An 18,630-nucleotide genomic window follows, 5' to 3' on the forward strand; every position below is an offset into this window, starting at 1 on the left:
ATCTCTATGGTGCTGGTCAACTAACATGTAAAATATTTGCTGAGGAACCGGAGGTGGCATAAAGACTGAAAGGTGTGTCTGTGTGGGAGAATACAAAACAGTTATAGATAAAGAAAAAGAAACTGTGAGTAAGCATGAACATGCATTTTTACAAAGTGAATAAGGGATATGCCCCTTAAAAAAACAAGCAAAACAATGAAACCTGAGTATACAATATGGCTATTAAATCCTTTGCATGAATACGAGCATATCAAATCTCTGCTTTAGTCATTTTAAAGGTCATTAGCCCTTTAGCTCTTTATAATTTCTCTTAAGTAAAAGAAATGCACTTCTCCGTGACTGCCAACATTAGTAGAGTTCTGATATTATCATGTCTGTTAGCCAAGGAACTTCTGTTTAACCGATCACTGTTTAGGTTTTAATTTAATTGTTTTTTTCTTTTTTTTTTTTTTTTAGGTGGTCTGAGCTCTCAACACAACACATCCTGCAGAGGGCAATACCAGGTGCATCTTGCATCATGCTCTTCCTCTTTGAAACAAAAGTGTCAACCCTGCAATTCATGCTGACTGTGCTGCAATGATGCAACACTGCTCAGGGGTTGAGTTACTTGGTCCAGTGACACTAAACTCCATGAAGCCGAGTACTAACTCAAATCTGAAAATTAAATGAGGCTGATTTTAAGACTTACTTCAACAAAACAAAAGTTAAAATTTTAACATTTTGCTTGCTTTCTTTCTTTCTTGAATAAACAACGTGATCAGTAATCCTCATCAGTACTGTCATAGCTACCATAATTTTTTTGTGTCTTGAATGATTAAAGTAAAATGTACCCAACAGCTTATCACATTTTAATAGTGACTATAGACATCAATTGGAGGACATTAAAAATTAAATCCTTAAAAAAGCAGATGAAGCTAAATATCTGCTGTGTTTTTCATGGGGTGACACTGCTTAAATCACCCTTCTGGTTTACATAAAAGTTATGCCACTATTACTGCACCTTTTGAGTAATGCTGTAAATAGGATACAGTGGGGTGTAAAATGTTGCAATCACCGTGACAATGCTGTCATGATGAAACAATGATTTGAATCTCAGTGTTGGCAGCTTTGACCTGCTACAACTCATATCTCAGACTCTGGATTAATCCCTGTAAATAATAAATATATTAATGTTTTTGTGTGTGTGTGTGTGTATAATTGTGATGTCTCAAAACTGAAAGTCTGCAAATAATTTTCTCAGTTTTACAGAAGTTTGGTTTCCTCAAATGAATTCAGCTAGCTTGTGTGGGGTTAAAACAAAGTAAACAAGTCATTGCAAAGACACTAATTAAACCCATCCCTGGCCTACAAAGGTACATTGTGTACGCTATAAAAGCTTCTTCTTTTTTTTTTATCAAAATACACAAAAAGACCTGGGACATTTGAACATAATATAATCACATTGAGTTGAGATAATTGCCCAGCTTCTCTCTCTCCAGTGCCCAGTTTTTAAAAAGTACTTTCAGGTTAATCTGACTGTGTCACCAGGGAGTTACATGATCTGATATTCTTATGATAGCAAAGATTATTGCAATTTATCAGATGAATTATATGGTCCCTGGTTTGTACCAAATTTGAATAAAAGCTTAACAAAATACATCACTTGCTTCGTCAGTAGAAGTTTTGTGAAAACAAAACTGAATGAATGAATGAATGAATGGATGATCTGGATTTTGAGGATGTTTTAAAGAGAATAAAATACAAATATATGGGCGATGTGACTAAATACTGTTAAATTGAATACTTTTAACGCATCACATCTTATTTTAGATGTCTAACAGTGAAGTGTTGAACCTTTGTACTCGATGTAAAATAACAGGGGGTAGACTGCCTCTGTTGAATTAGTAGCTAAATGTTTTCGCACTTCACTGTTATTCTTACATTAACACGGGGGTAAACGAATAATTTTTAAGGCAAAACTTGATAACTGACTGATTATCGTTTCGTGGTAACGTTTTCTAGGCAGGGGCACATGATCGCTGTCAAATCTGGATTCTGTAATGATTCTTGGTTACAGTTGGTGCTACCTCGTGATAGGCTCGACGACACGGTCCGCCTCTTCACTACGTCAGCACGTCTGACTTGACCGGATAAATACTGGAGCTCTGCGCCATGAGGATCAATACAGCAGACGAGTGAGGTCATTACCTGGAAAATTAGGCAGAACCAGACACACGCTAAAAACAAACAACAAAAAAAATATTTGATTAAATAAAATATCAACTTAGTTTTGTACCAACGTAACGTATACCAGCAGTAGTTAAAAATGATGAACGGACAGATGAACGGTTTTCATAACTCCCTTATTGACGAGGACTGCTTTTTGTTCACCTCAGAATCGGTCGGAGAAGGACACCCCGGTAAGGCTCAACACGCTGTTCTTTCGTCAGTTTGTCTGACAAAATAGGTGGCGTTTATCACTGCGTTTTTAAGACGTGAACGCTTTTCACAGTTTAGACTAAACAAGTCGTGTATGAAAAGGTCTACGATTTTAACATTTGAACATTATGGCCTTCTCAGCCTTGTGAATGCAGTTAGGCCGGTCTCCAGCACGCGCTACGACCTAGCTTAAGAAGCTGCATCTTCCAGGCTATTCGTTGACTGGCGGGGCGCAGGGTCATTTAACACTACCCACTATCCAAAGAAATCTGACACTATTTATATAACATTTGAATTTGGATATATTTTAATAACTCGTTAATATATCGATTTTTATAGTAACTGGCTTCCGGTCCCGGTCGCGTTGAGCGCGCGCGTTCCCTTCACTACACGTGCAGTTACTGAAATGGCGACTGATCCAAGACTCCTCGCCTAAGTCTTTACATAAATTCGACCGGTGGCGCCGATATCGTACAATCAGATGAAACCTGATGTGGTGGTCTTGCTGCAGTAAACTGATTTAGTGTGGTTTTTATTCTGTTCTTATTTTTCATGGTTATATCTTTGTTTCCTAGACAAGATCTGCGATCAGATCAGTGATGCAGTCCTCGATGCCCATCTCAAACAGGACCCCGATGCCAAAGTTGCCTGTGGTAAGGACGTTTTTTATTTATTTTTTCCATCCTCTAGTCAGATGTGAAATTTGATATAGGATACATCTGTTTTGCCTATATTTATTATTTTCTTGCATTGTGTTGTCTAATACAGAGACCGTTGCCAAGACGGGGATGATCCTGTTGGCAGGTGAAGTGACATCACATGCCACAGTAGACTATCAGAAAGTTGTGCGTGACACCATCCGCCAAATTGGATATGATGACTCTTCCAAAGGTGCAGTGTCTTTATGTTTATAGATTGTGCTTAAGTTTGCTGTATTTGCTATATTTTTGTCTTGATCTGTCACTTTGTTTTGGACAGGTTTTGACTACAGGACCTGTAATGTTCTTGTGGCCTTGGAGCAGCAGTCTCCTGACATTGCCCAAGGTGTTCACATTGACCGCAATGAAGAGGATATTGGAGCTGGTGACCAGGTCAGTAGTTGAAGGAGAAAATAATTCTCTCCCACCCCACCCCCCTCTGTGTAATGCTGACTAAATATCTTCCTTTGTAGGGTTTGATGTTTGGATATGCAACTGATGAGACTGAGGAGTGCATGCCTCTCACAGTTGTACTTGCCCACAAGCTGAATGCTAAGATGGCTGAACTGAGACGCAATGGCACCCTTCCATGGCTCCGGCCAGACTCAAAGACACAGGTAGGGTTTATTTATTTTAATTTTTTTGGTGCTTTTCTCTTTTTATAGGTGAGCTAAACAGTGGTGTAGGTTATTACATGTGTTTACATAAACTGTGTTTACATATTTATGTACATATTTATATACTGTACATACCCTGTTAGACCATATACTGTACATACTACTTTTTTTAATATCACCTGCATGTTTTTGCTTACTGCACCTGTACTGTTGTAACAACTGAGTGACTAATAAAAGTTTTCTTATTCTCATTATTACACTCTGGTGTAAATTCTGTGTAAAGTGGTTAATTTATATTTTCGTATCTCTTTCAGGTTACCGTGCAGTACCGCCAGGACCGTGGCGCCATGCTCCCAGTGCGAGTTCACACAATTGTCATCTCTGTTCAGCATGATGAGGATATCTGCCTAGAAGAAATGAGGGATGCTCTGAAGGAGAAAGTCATCAAGTCCGTTGTTCCCTGCATTTACTTAGATGATGACACCGTCTACCACCTGCAGCCCAGTGGGCGGTTTGTTATTGGAGGTCCACAGGTAAATATCAAGAGTATAGCATTTAAGAAAATGTTTAACCTACAGTTACTCATCTCTGGGACCTTGTTTCCTTCATTGCAGGGTGATGCTGGCCTCACTGGGCGGAAAATCATTGTGGACACCTATGGAGGCTGGGGAGCCCATGGAGGTGGAGCCTTCTCTGGGAAAGATTACACAAAGGTGGATCGTTCTGCTGCCTACGCTGCACGCTGGGTGGCCAAGTCTCTGGTGAAGGCTGAACTCTGCAGGAGAGTGCTGGTCCAGGTAAGTGATGGTGTTGGTATCTACAAGTCTTCCTCTGAGAGTGAGGGTCAGCAAAAGGTTCCTGTCTGACTTTTCATGTTTTTATACTTGTTATAATGCATTTGTGTACTGTATTAGGTATCCTATGCCATTGGAGTTGCCCATCCCCTTTCCATTTCTATCTTCCACTATGGGACCTCAAAAAAGAGTGAGAGGGAGCTGCTTGACATTGTGAAGAAGAACTTTGACCTCCGTCCTGGAGTCATTGTCAGGTAATGTATAACCTCTGCCATTAAGTTTTTTTTTTTTTTTAAAAAAGACAATGTTAGCACCTTTTTTTTTTTTTTTTTTTTTTTTTTTTTTTTTTGTAGTGTCTTACTTGCTTTTATTCACCTTTTTTAAATCTAGGTTTAAGTTCCTTTAATCCATCAACTTTAAAACTATTGTAAGATCCTGTTGCCACTGCTGATACCTTGCCTTTTGTTGACAAAAAAATTGAGTTATAAAGTTGAATTATATGTTTTAAACTTATGAGCACAAGTAGGGACATAAGTGAGGGTGAGCATGTTTTTGTATCTAGTAAAACAGACCATACAGCTAAGGTAGACAAGGATTTTTTTTCGGGGGGTGGATGAGTATGGTTTTCATCTGCAAGCAGCTGTATCCCGTTGGCTGGCAGGGTAAGTGTTGAAGCTTCATGGTTCCCTCTTTAGCATCCATTTTCTTTATGGACTCTTTCACACTTCCCACTGGCTTCTGTGAGCAGTATGCCTAAGAGTATGAATGTGTTTTAGGTTGATGGGTGTGAATGTTGCTAAACATGTTGATTATGTATTCCAGGGAGCTGGATCTGAAGAAGCCCTTCTATCAGAGGACCGCAGCCTACGGCCACTTTGGCCGAGACTCCTTCCCATGGGAGGTTCCCAAAAAACTTAAATACTAAACCTGTTAAGCTTTTCCCCCCAGGCTTGTTGGTGTATACTACAGAGAAGCCTCCAAGGTTCCAGGGGTGAAAAGCACTTCTCTTTCCCTCATAATGATATGACACATGACTCCCTTTCTCACTCCTTCCTCCCTATATGTCTTGTTACTGTTTTCTGCTGGTTGCACTATAGTGCTCAGTCCTAAGAGGCATGCCTCAGAAACTTGATGTTTTTAAAGAATTAGTTGGGTTCCAAGAACTCATGCTTCATAGTACTTCACGTTCTCCCATCTTGAGGACCCCTTGCTTCTTGTTGTGATAGTAACTCGGTAGCTGCATTTGGTGCTTTTTGGCATTCCACCCTTATTGGCATCAGTCTTTGATACAGCATCATTGCCATATCATATCTGACAAAATGCAATCCCTCATGCTAATGGTAAGATGTTTGAGTACATCAGTGATAACAATTCCCTTTTAAATAGTCTGATAACTGGAGGGTCCTCTGATCTGGCACTATTCTCTAAACCCCCCCACGTAACATTCCTCCTCTGTCATTCTGGTACAGTACTTGACCCAGTGTTCTTTATTCTATTTGTTTGCTTTATTCCCTCATTCGTGAAGGATGCTAGATTGGCATAATTAAAATTTAAGGGTTGTTGCTATCTTCACTAAAATGCTATGCATTGCAGGCTAAGGGGCAAGCCAAATTTTAATTATTCAGGCTCAAATGAGCATAAGGCCTCAGATGCCCTACAGACCTTTGCTGATTTCTGACGTAATACAGAAAAGTCAGAAGCTGCTATGTCACTGCTCTGGTCTGCAGAGGTATTGGATATACTTGATGGAAAATTTGCTTGTTTATGCATTGAAGTTACATTTTTAAACCAGCCATTTTTTAAATGTCGGTTTCCCTTGCTTCTTTTGTGGTTTTGAAGTGACCCAAGTCTTTTCTACTCCTTAAGCGTATTGATGGCAGGTGTAGCTACAGAGAAACCTGTTTCCCCATCAATAACTTAAAGGAGTGTGCTCTTCGCCAGTCTTATTGACTAGGACTCACACCTCAACACTATTTATTTGTTCTCTGAAACTCTGCGTGGATACAGAGAAGCTGATGTTTCAGAAGGCAGCTTTATTAGACTTGGTTATGAAATCTTGAATTCCTTTTTGACTTTGGTCTGCCTCGAGGGCATCACTGGCAACTGTAAATGACTCTTACAACCTTTTTTAATTTTTGAACTGCAGATCTTAATTATTATTTTTTAAGATTGATTAGTTTTGAAATCCCAGTAAAATGCCTTGTGCAGTTGTTTTGGCTTTCACCTATCATTAATGTGATGGCAACATTTGGCTGGTGTGGTACAGAGAAACCAGCCTTGTTTACATAGCCATCCCATTAGTGGGGTAGTTTCAAGTTTGGGTTTGTTCCCTTATGTGACTCGGAAGTCATCCCGTTGGCTACAGTAAGTGTAAGAGTGCCTTTTCTACTTCCTTTACACATTTGCTTTTATCCCTTCCCACAACATACATTGAACTTCAGAGGATCAAGTAGCTCAGTGTAATATGCTTCATGTCGAGACTGGGTTGTTTTCTGATGCTCTGTAATAAACTATTCAACTGATTTTGGTCTCATCGAATTTTATTTTGATTGCATTTACATCACAATATCAATGTGTATCATGTCACATCTGAAATGACTTGCCCAAATGAATAGCCAGGGGTTGATAGATTTTCAAGATTCCAGTACGAAGGCAAGACAGTAGCTTATTTAAAAAGATAAAACAATGGCAGACGTTGATTAACTTCATTGTAAATGGTTCAGTCCACAGCCATTAAGCATTTTTTCCACTGCTACCTGTATGTTGGGATGGGGAACACCCATCCATAGATCATAGCAGGTTCCTATAATGTCTTGTTTTTAATTGTAAGAAACCTATATGAAAGGTGCAGCTTTTGTGGCTGTGCATAAATGTGCCAATGCAGTGTGTGTGAGGATGCATCAAAAACTTTGCTGTGTTGGTTGAGTTTAGTCCTTTCTGTTCTTTTTCTTTTTTTTTTTTAAAGTAAACTTTATCTTATAGTTTACATGACTGAATTATTACTCTTCTTTTTATTAGCTTAATGTACAGTCTTCCTTTATTCACCATCCACAAGTTTGGCACAAAGCCATGTATTTAAACTTAAGTAATTGTTATGAAAAATAAATCTTGTCTTTTGAGTTATACTGTATGTGAAACATGCTCATCAACACCCAGATTGCAGATATGAATTCATCTCTTGCTGGACATCTGCTACCACAACAGCCCAAACAATAGAGACACTTAGTCAGCAGACCTGGAAAATTCTGGATTAAAATTAACTGGAAAACATGAAATCTGAAATGAGGTGTTTAAACAAAGTCAAAACTATCCTTATAAACTTATGATTAAAAGTGACTGTCAAATGTATCTTAAAAAAGGTGTCTTTGGATAGTTAGTCTTTCCCATTTTTAATTTTTTTTCAATTATGCAAGTAAATTGTATAAAAAATTGAGAAAAGTAAAACAAAGAAGCACATTGACAAACATGGTGAACACAAATAATACAGTGATGTGTGTTGTGTGTGTGTTGCCACAATGTGAATCAGTCAGTGTTTCCTTATTAAGCAGCATCTTCTGGGCACACTGTACCCAAACAAATTAAGGACATAATATCTTCACATTTATCTGTATCCATAAAATACCTAACTAAACTAAAGATGCTTTTGAATGTTCAGTTTTTATCCAACAGATTTTTATGTTACTGATTTCTTGTCTGTGGTGAAGCACTGCTATTCTAATTTTTAATGTTTTATATACCATCAACCTGCAAGTGATTGCATTTGAAAATTAGCCTATTGGGCTAAATGTGCCCAGTTATATAATGTGCTAAAGTCCATGTGGTAATTGATGTGTCTTATCATCCATTAAATTAAATTAACAATACATTTTTCAAGTAGTTTTTAAAAAACGGGGCTTATGATCGATTTTGCTTTTACTGAATCATTAAGTCCAAAACTACCAAAACCAAAGATTATCATGTAATTTAAAATGTTGACTTCCAAACTACTGAATTAACTTCTACGTGGAGCAGAGGGTCCAAGAAGATAAAGGCTGACTTTATTGATGAACAATTTAAGATGATAAAATAAGATATAAAATTTAAAGTAGTGTCATTTTCTTAGTTTAGTCTTTGTTGAATTAGTTATTCACAGCATCCACTGTCAGACCATTTGAGTTAACTTTAAGGTCAGGGGCAACTGCATTCTTGAGTAAACTTTTATCTGGTTAAAAGGGGAATTCACATGTTTCAGAATTAACTCTGAAAGCAGAGATTAACCACAACTAAAAGGTTTCTTACTGCCCATATTACAGCCCTTGTGCCAACATGTTTGGTATGTTGAAACATAATAAGAGTAATCCGTGCACAAAGAATCTCACAAAACCTGATCTGATCAGGAAACAAAAAACAAAAAAAGAAGAAAAAAGAAAACTTTAGACGAGTGTTTTATGATTGAAACCTTTTCTTAAGCTAGATGTTAAATGGTAAAGTAAAAGCTTTACACTAAAAGAATGGAAAAAAATGTGGTGGTCTTTAGCCGTTTTTTTAAAATATCATAGAGGCATTTTCAGAAATACTAAGACTAATCTTACAAACTTTGTTCAAAGATGATACAATCAGCTTAGAAAGGATTTTTTTCCTGCTTTATTACTATCTCCTTCCTAAAAACAGTGAAGAGCAGGACAATCAGCTCTTTACAGATGTTATGTTATGTTTTCATCCAGAAGCACAATGATTGATGAGAAAATTAGATCCTTAAATGCATTTTTTACCTTCCTCCAACTACATTCTTTATTTATTAATGAAACAAATGCTTCATAAATAATACATGTGACTTATATGATACACCTTGTAAGTGTGTGATCTGCCCATCCATCCAATCGATTTTTCACGGTTAAATACATGATGTAAATACTTGTGTTACATCATGAAACCACAAATATTTTCTTGATCAAAAACTGGGAATGAGTGAAAATGACATTGAATCATGTTAAGTAACTGACACGCCACGCTGCGCAATGGTTCTTACGAAACAGCTGAATTTTCTGGTAACAGTCATGATCATATTGCCTAAAAAGCTGTAATAGTGATTGTGTGTACAGAGAGATTAGCCGAACATGGAAGACATTATTTCAACACATCAAATTTGTTTATCAGAGCTCAAAGTGCAAAAGAAGGTTGTCACAACTTGTTTGGGGTCAAATCTGTTAAGAATACCTATCTGATGTGATCATGAAAAGTAAACAAACACTTGCCTGATCAAAGGGTGGTGACAGCAAAAAAAAATTTCACAGTTTGCCATGTTTGCATGACCAGAAAGGCAACAGGGTCAAATCGACCTCTTTGGATCAGCTTTGTGATCAGCTGCATGCATAATTCACATGATATGTGAATAATTCTATTAATTTTTCAGTTAAATGTTATTAAGTTTGATTAAATGTTATTAAGTTTGATTAGCTGAATTGTTTATGCTTTGGATGTTCTCTTGGAATTTGTGCTTAATTTTTTTAAAGCCTAAATCTGTAACTTGGTTATTTGTTTCAGTTGTATACTGACATACATGATTGTTAGACTGATAGATGTCTTCTTTTCTCTCTGTAAATCCCCAATTCCAAAAAAGTTAAAAAAAACAAACATTTTAATTAAATTTGAGGTAAGCATTACATCTAAAAAGAAAAAAATTTTTTTTTTAAAAAGTTAGGCAAAGCCATGTTTACCAGAGACAGAGATTTGTTTATTGTTGCTTACGTGCAAATAAACAGAAACTTGTTCCCCCAAGCTTTAGCAATACCACAAGCAATAAAACAATAAAAAAATTGGCCAAAAAAATGTGAAAAATAAAATCTAATAAAAAACTGAATAAGAAATCAGATATTGTAATAATAACAAAGTGAAACACATTATGTTGAAACGTAAGTGCAAGTTTATCTCGGAGAAGTTTCGTGTAGGAGGGAGAGACACAGGGCAGACTGTTTATGAGTTTGACTGTGGAAAGAAGCTTTTTAGCATCATTTTGACTTTGCATGGAGGCTCCTGTAGCTTTTCTCTGATGGTAGGATGGAGAACAGGCCATAGGAAGGATGACGGGTGTGCTCAATAATGGAGCTGTATCATCCACACTGTGGAATATCCCCTCTTCCTTTAACAGCAGTCTGTAAAAGTCTGGGAACTGAGGAGACTGGTTGCAGGACATTGCTTTCAAAATTTCCACATAGATGCAGTATTTGGTTTAGTGTTGTCTTGCTGAAATATGAAATGAATAAAAATATAAAATACATTGAATGGGAGATAATGTTGCTCTAAAACCGTGCATATATTCAGCATTCTTGGTGCCTTTTCAGATAATGCATCCCCAAACCTTTAGAGATGATGTGACCACTGACACCAACTGGATGGTTCCTCTGCTTTTTAGTTCATAATATTTCTATTCTATTCTAAACTAATGTGAACAGTTTTAGAAATCTTTCTACAACACCTAATTTGCAACAAAAATTGAACTAATTGCAGAATTTACAGTTTTGTTTTTTAATTTTAATCAAACATGTCCTATACAATGTTACTGCAACAATGAATCTTTAGTGTTAAACATTCACTGATGGTCACAATTCTTTTGTTTTTCTGCTCCTTAGTCTCCAAGTGTAATATTGTGTGTTCTTTAGTTTCTTTAAATGTAGTGTCAAATGAATGAACGTGAGCATGTGTGAATAGTAAAGCTTTTAAAAAAAGTCTAAGGAGAAAACATGCTGCAAGACGTGATTAAAGGAATGGTAGTTATTCACACCTGCTGCGTCAAAGAATTATAATATGTACTAAGACAAGTTTGGGCTGTGCACACTAATCCATTCTTAGATGTGAACAAAGATAACTGCCATATTGAGTTAAAACGTTTCCCTGCAGTTGTTGCTGAAGACGATGGGTTGGCACATTTTGTAGATTGTTTAAATGAGTTGTAGCAGTATTTTTCTTTTTCAAGTCCACAGAAAGTTAATTAATCCTAAAAAAAAGGCCTATTTGTTAGACCTGTTTGCTTAAGAAGTCATATTTACTAGTTTTACATTGAACATAATAAAATTGTAATTTGTGAAAAGGGATGCCCTAACTTTTTGTTCAAAATACAACTGTAAAACAAAATAAAATTACAATTAGAAACGAATGGTAAATGTCCTCTGCTGCCCTTTGGGTGGATCTGGTGTGGTCTTTGTGGTGAGGTGGCTTGGGTTCATGCTCCTGGATTGCTGCTGATCACCCGGGTCTCTGGGCCTCCCTAGTCTGCCTCTGGCCTCCGAAGAGGCGTGGTTACTTTTGCACGATCACGCTCATTTCTGATCAGTCCTCATTCCTCATGCTCTGCATGCTGACATAGTCACTGAGTTTTCCAGTGGTTGTTGCTGTGATACATGCTTTTATTATTTATTTATTTATTTTTCTAATCTTTTGTTGTTGATTTGGTTATTTTTTTTAGAAACCCCAAATGATTGTCAGATTTGTTTTTCAGTAATGCCATAGGAAATTCTCTGTTGTGCTTTTTGTACAGGTGTAGCAGTTGGTTGTCTGGTGATAGGTTGGATTGAAGGGTCATTGCCTTCTATTTGTTGTGTCTTTGGCTCCTCTTTCTTCTTTCTGTTTTCCTTTTAGCTTCTTTTCGCTGGCTTCCTTCTTTTTCTGTGCCCTCCAGTCAGATCTAGCAAGATTACGTGGAGTCCATAATTCAAAATAAATAAATAAGAGTAAATAAAGAAATAAAGAAATAAATCAGCTTATCAAGATGAACCTATGACCCATAAAGCTCCTCTTGGTAAAGCAAATTTGTTCGGCACAAGACAGCAGCCAGATCATCATTCTGCTTGCTACAATGCTGGACAGGACAAGTAAAAAAAAGAAAAGTTAGGAATGTTAAATGAAACATGAAAGAATGTTAAAATCAATTAAGCATAAAATTGTAAAGGTGGTGGAGTGTCTGCGATTTCAAGTAGGTTGTTTCCAATTTAAACATGTTTCTCAAAATCACTAAAATATAAAAATTAGTTTGACTAAACACATTTACAAGTTGACCAATGAATCAAGTACTAGTTAGAGTTGTTTGTCAAGCCAGTGCTGAGATGGCATTTTAGTGGGTTGTTTGGCCATAAATAGCTTGTTAATGTCACACATGAATGTTCTCAGCTTTGTAGGTTGAGTATATTGTGAGTATATTTTGAAGTCCACACATGCAGTTGCTGCAGTGTTTTGGGAAAAAAAAACTTAGAAACATACACATGCCTATACATTTGAAGTTTAAATACAAACTATCTAAAGAACAGTGTATCTGTCCTCATACTGTTTCCATATAAAGTAAAAATGCTTAGGTTATACTTAAAAATTTTCAGACATACAGAGCTGTTATACCATCTATACAGGACTTGTATTAAACCTTTCCCTTGTCAGTGGCTTCTTGGAGCCTTTAACAGTTTTGTACCTCTTCACCCTGAAACCTGGCCCTGCATGCACATCATTACATTTACAGTACACCATGCTCTGGGTAGGATTCAAGTAACTCCTCAGACCAGCTACAGCAGGTGTGGATTTCCACTACCAAAATGTCTCAGCCAAACGTCTAAATTTAACTGAATGTTGGTGGTTCTGGGGGATGGGCAACACTTCCACAACCATGAATGGACAAGACCTCTCATTACTACAGTGGAGCAGCATGGATACAGAATTCCAGCCCCAGTTTAATTTCCTTGGGATTTGATCATGTAAGTTTCTCAACAGATTCTCAGGAGCATTGCTTCACATAATTTCTGAAGCAGCAGTGAACTAATAAAGACAAAGATTCCCACAGCTGACCTGTAATCATTTTGGCTGACGTTAGTAATCTGTATTTATTTTCACTCATCAGATAAAGGCTATGATTGTTTTCTTTGTGACAGAAAAGAACACAAAGTATTTTCCCAACACGGAGAGCTATGTGGACACCAGCTGTGTGCAATTTACACGAGACCAAACAAACCACTCTGAAAACAAGATTATGACACTGAGACTAAATGTTACTTTTATTTGAAAGATAACACCTTGTGGTACCATCAGTTTTCTTATGGTGAGAAAAGCAAAATCAGGTCCACTGTTTTGCAGAGGTCAGGTGATAGTTAATACTTATTCTCGCTGGTTAACATTCCCAAAAAGATTTTGGTTCAGGGAAAAGGAATTTCCACATAAAGTGTAGCTAAGTAAACTGTCTTGTATCCATTGAGCAGAATGATTTTTAAAAGGAAAATGTACATTTTTAGTATTTTTAGCTAGTAATTCTGACTTTCTTTACACCATATTCACCATGTAATTTTGTTGTGTTGAGTCACAACACCTTATGTTTTTGGAAAACTTGTAAATGTTGGTTACAAAAGCATCACTGAATACACTTGTACTTTTGAACCAGTTTTTCAGGTCTGATGTTATGCAATGTTTAATCAGTCTTATGAAGCTTATTTTACTTTTAATTAATGTGTTACTAGATTCAATTTATTATTGTGTGCAAAACAACTGTAAATGGTATGTTATGCAACTTCTCTCAGGTTGTTTATTTTGGCCGAGAAGAGATAAGTCTATTTTGTAACACAAGGTTCATATCACTGAATTGCTGTTGTGCATATATTTGTAGTTGTAAATAAATTACAGAAGCAATGCACCATGTAGCTGACCAGGGCCTCCTCAATTTGAGTAACATACACAAATGATGAAAAAGGAAATTAATACAAATATTTGGCAAAATTTTTTTAAGAGCTAATATGAGGCAATTTTGTGTTTAATAAATAGATATTTACTTCTAGTGTTTGAATAACTATTTAAACCTTAAATTACACTTTAAATATTTATAACAATAACATATATGTTAAAACCAGCAATCTTATGAAAACCATGCTAAAAGAAGCTGGAACTGTTGTAGCAGGTGTATTTGTATTATGTGTGTATTAACATCCACTTTGATTGACACGTCTTTTGCTGCAAACCTTCAGACTGTTATTCAAAGGGAACAGATTGTTCAAAGTGGTTGTAACTGGTCTTTTTTCATCATAATACTGATGCCCTGTAGGCCCAAAGTGAGCACACGGGCAGGCTACAATATACCTCCTGCATGTGACAGTGGGTTACCTCTAAACTACATTTTTCATGCTTTCAAAACAGGTGTTTTCCAGCAGGAGGAGTTATATATTATACTTATGTAAAGCTACTTGCAAGGGGTGGTTGGAGTTAAGAAATGAGCTGTGATTAAGACATTTTCAGACAACTGAAAAACTGGAAATATTTTAGTGATCAGGTGAGCAGGATGTGCCTTGCTTGCATAACATCAGTCACGTGCATGCCAAAGAATGAAAAGTGAGATGGAGAAAGGCGTTAACAATCATAAGGGGAGTGTCTCTGTTGCACCAATAGCTATTCAGAACCCACTCCTCTTGGGCAAAGTTTTGTATAACACTGTGGAGACTTACTTATCCTGCCATGTGACTAGATGATGAAGTTTGCATATTTTCAGGCATTAATGAAAACAATGAGTTAATTCCCTGCTTTGGTTTGAATCAACAGCTTGTCTGCTCGAAAGTAAAATCAGCTTTGTATTTTTCCATGCCCACGCAACATTAGTGGAACTTTCTGGAACTTTAAATGCATGTACATAGAGACTTTCCTAGAAACTGCAATTGCTCTTCTTTTTGGGAAGGTTTCTTTTATGTCAGTGTAGTGATCAACTACAGCTACTCTGACTGACAACAAATCAGTTAAGAGTCCAAAGAATTTGACTGGTGGCAAGTTATTATCATACATACCTAAATGGTTTAAACTTGCAGGAGTTGCCATTAGTGATTAAACAGATAAACAACAAGAAAAAATAATTATCAGCTGAAAGACTTTAGAACTCCTGATGTGAATGTCAGAACATTTTTTTAAGTTAGAAATTATTTTTGGTCACTCAAAAATGAAATTCATATTTATTGCACTGCCAGCAGGTTTAAAGTCAAATATACACGTGGCTTCTAAAGTTACATATGTGCAACATAGCAAGTATCTTGGTTGAACTCTGGCTTGTGTCACAATAAGTTCTTATCCTATGTATAGATTTAACTCCTTGCACAGCAAACAAAACAAAATGCCACTTTCAAAGGCATAGCTCATCATTTTAAACTGTGCATCTTTAATAGGTAGCTACGGGAAGAAGAGAGTGAGGACTGGGATGTGGCAAAAACATTCTCCCAAACTGAATGATGATAAAGTTTATGTTTTGAATTTGAGTTCTGAATTTAGAAAAAAAGTTACATTTTTGGGGGGTAAATGTCATTAATAGGATGCTTAACATGCACTTTCATTGCCACTAAATAATGAAATCTGACTAATCAACTGGTAGAAAATGTGTCAAGGCACATAAGGAAATAAAGCGGACATGCCTGTAAAGTTATAGGGCTGATTGTTGCTGCCTCCTACTGAGGAAACAATGTGAAGCACTTCTATCAGCTAAAACTGACATTTTTTTATATCTCAAAATTATGGTTTTCTAACAATAATTATTTTAGAATATAAATAATGAAACATACCTAAATGTGTGTATCTTTTTATATGCATGTTATTTTCCCTCTAGAATTGATGAAGAATTTTTTATTTTTATTTTTAATGTTATATTTCTTTACACGTGCATTTCAGTGAAACACGTGTATGACATCAACCCAAGATAAATATTCCCAAATCCACTTCCAGACATACAAACAGCAAAAAATGTATTTCATGTGTGTGTCATTTTATATAGAAACATTTGTTCTAAAAAAATTATTACAATATCAAAAATAAATGTCTCTCAACTTCAAATAAATAACAGAAAAATACAAAACAATATTACAATATTGACACATTATTGTGGCTCAATCTATTAAACAAAACAAATTTCTCATTTTTATAAAGATGATATCACTGATAGCCTCATGCTCCACTTACAGCATTTTTTACATAAAAACAAATAAAGTAAAATAAATAAAAAAAGATTACATTTTGTGTATAAAATCTAGATCTTTGTAAACTCAGGTAACATAGGACATATTCAGCTGGGAAAAATGTTTCATGGGCTCTTTGTCCAAAAAATCCATCTGAATCGAGCACAACAACAGAACTTAAAAGGTCCAGTCAACTTGAAAGTGTACACTGCATGTTCAGTGGTGTGACCACGACGATCGCATAACAGTCCAGGGTTGGTAAAATGTAATAAACATGTCTCACTAAAAAACAAATAATGGCTTGGTTGTGGGTCATTTCTACCAACAGTTACACTACCAGAGAGCACTTCTCTTTGTGCCCTGACTGCACAACCATGTTAAAGCTTCGGAGAAGCACAGACCTGCAAACACTGTATGGGCCTTCTTTGTGTGCAGCCCCTCTACTGTGATTTGCTGCTTGAGAAAATCCTTCAGCGCTTGTCTCGTCTTTTGTCAATTTCCTTTCGAATTCGTACCTCAAGTGCCACCCTCATAGCTGCATCTAGGATGTTCTTTTCTGCCACACGCTCAACCACCTTCTTAGGTTTATCCTCCTTTAATAGAAAAATGAGAAGGCTATTACAACCAAGATAAAGGTCAAAGAGCTTTACTGTCGAACTGTCAGACAAAGGAGTGTACATTAACCTTGTGCACAAGGAAAGATGTAATGGCACCAGAGTCAGCCTGATAGTCAAGCCAGAAGAGTTCAGTGCCATGGATTTCAGTCTCTGTGCTTGACCCACTTTCATTTGACTCTTCTGCATCAGCACCAGCACCTGGCTCTGAACCGTCTATAAAATTGGCACACACACACACACACACACACACACACACATAAACAAATTATATTTCCTGCAGTGGGTAGGGTATCAGCAAAACTTCGAAAAAAGTAAAATCAACGTTACGTCTTTGTCGAGGATGGTAGACTTGGATGTCAGGCCGTCGGGGTCTTCTAGGGGTTGTTGTGTGCCTCCGTCGCTGACGCTCTTTGGCTTGCTTTACTTCTTTATCATAATCATCTCTTAAAAAGAAAAAAAAAGATATTTCATTACTGCATGGAAAAATATTAAGTGTGCATAAGTCATATAATTGACTAAATAAAAAGAGCAAGTTGGTTATTTTATAATCATGCTGAAACTGTTAATGCTTATTTAAACTACACCTGATTGTATGTTTTTTGACATCAACTCAATTCTGCTGTAGCTATAAATATACTGGATTTCAGGTACTTAATTTGCTTTACTTAACTGCAATAAAAAAAATGGCAACCAATATTTTTCTCCATACTCCACATAAAGTTAAGCTGTCAGAAACTACATTCCTGCCAAAATCTGACACCACCTTCAAATAGAATGTAATAAAAATCAGTATAATCTAAATACGTTCACTTTAATATAATTTCTTCCTTTATTTTTATCTCCATGTACTTGAGCACTTTATATTAAACATGTTAAGCATAATCTCTACTCAAACTCTATTCTAACTATGCATGGCGTCAAAATAGTGCACCCAATGATAATTTTACAAAATATGACAGAATTTTATTATTCATTTTGACCCTCATTGCCATAAACCAAAGTCAACTTTGGTCAACAGGCCTGCGCGACCTTGCTTTATTCTTTCTTTTAAACGTTAAGTGTGCTTTAATCACTGTCCATGAACCCACTTTTACCATGACACTAACTTTTCCACTAATATGTGATAGCAGCTCTTGATTTTTTAAGCCTTTGCTTTTAACCACCTAGTATGTTACGTTTCCTACAACCATTAGCTAACAGTAGTTAAGGAAATCACCTAGCAATCTGGTTCCTTCGAATATGGTGCAGGAAGCCGTGGCTCATATCCAAACGCCCCCCAGGTTTATATTTGAGCTCATGTACTCCATCATCTCGTAAAATATCCATTTCATTTAACAATTCCAGCACGGTTATAATATTGATAACCGAAAGTCTTAATTAGAGCACTGACAAAAAGCTAAGTTGCTAGCTTGATGGAAGTTGTTGTCCAACCGCAATGCTCCCGGAGTTTTGCCAAATTTAAACATTGTAAAAGACAAAAAATAAAACACATCAAATAATTCACTTTACATTCAAGTAATTAAAAACAAATATGTATATAAATAAACGTACTACTACTT

The 18,630-nt window shown here is 36.4% G+C and overlaps 2 protein-coding genes across 2 annotated transcripts; one reads left to right on the forward strand and one right to left on the reverse strand.

Moving 5' to 3' along the window:
• The first annotated feature begins 2,157 nt into the window (after nt 1-2,157).
• On the forward strand, nt 2,158-7,049 carry mat2ab (methionine adenosyltransferase II, alpha b). The gene is made up of 9 exons (XM_041999004.1): nt 2,158-2,399; nt 2,994-3,071; nt 3,187-3,309; nt 3,397-3,509; nt 3,590-3,733; nt 4,048-4,266; nt 4,348-4,530; nt 4,648-4,781; nt 5,350-7,049. Exons 1-9 carry the CDS (start codon nt 2,306-2,308, stop codon nt 5,450-5,452), a joined length of 1,191 nt encoding a protein of 396 aa, XP_041854938.1. The 5' UTR covers nt 2,158-2,305; the 3' UTR covers nt 5,453-7,049.
• Nucleotides 7,050-16,110: 9,061 nt separating this feature from the next.
• Nucleotides 16,111-18,614, reverse strand: c11h2orf68 (chromosome 11 C2orf68 homolog). Its single transcript, XM_041999618.1, has 4 exons — nt 18,288-18,614; nt 17,399-17,514; nt 17,139-17,284; nt 16,111-17,047 (listed from the first exon to the last, which is right to left on the reverse strand). The coding sequence occupies exons 1-4, from the start codon at nt 18,395-18,397 to the stop codon at nt 16,925-16,927; spliced, it is 495 nt and encodes a 164-aa protein (XP_041855552.1). The 5' UTR covers nt 18,398-18,614; the 3' UTR covers nt 16,111-16,924.
• Nucleotides 18,615-18,630: the final 16 nt, after the last annotated feature.

This window comes from Melanotaenia boesemani, chromosome 11, assembly GCF_017639745.1.
Source record: "Melanotaenia boesemani isolate fMelBoe1 chromosome 11, fMelBoe1.pri, whole genome shotgun sequence".
In the NCBI taxonomy this organism is placed as follows: domain Eukaryota; kingdom Metazoa; phylum Chordata; class Actinopteri; order Atheriniformes; family Melanotaeniidae; genus Melanotaenia; species Melanotaenia boesemani.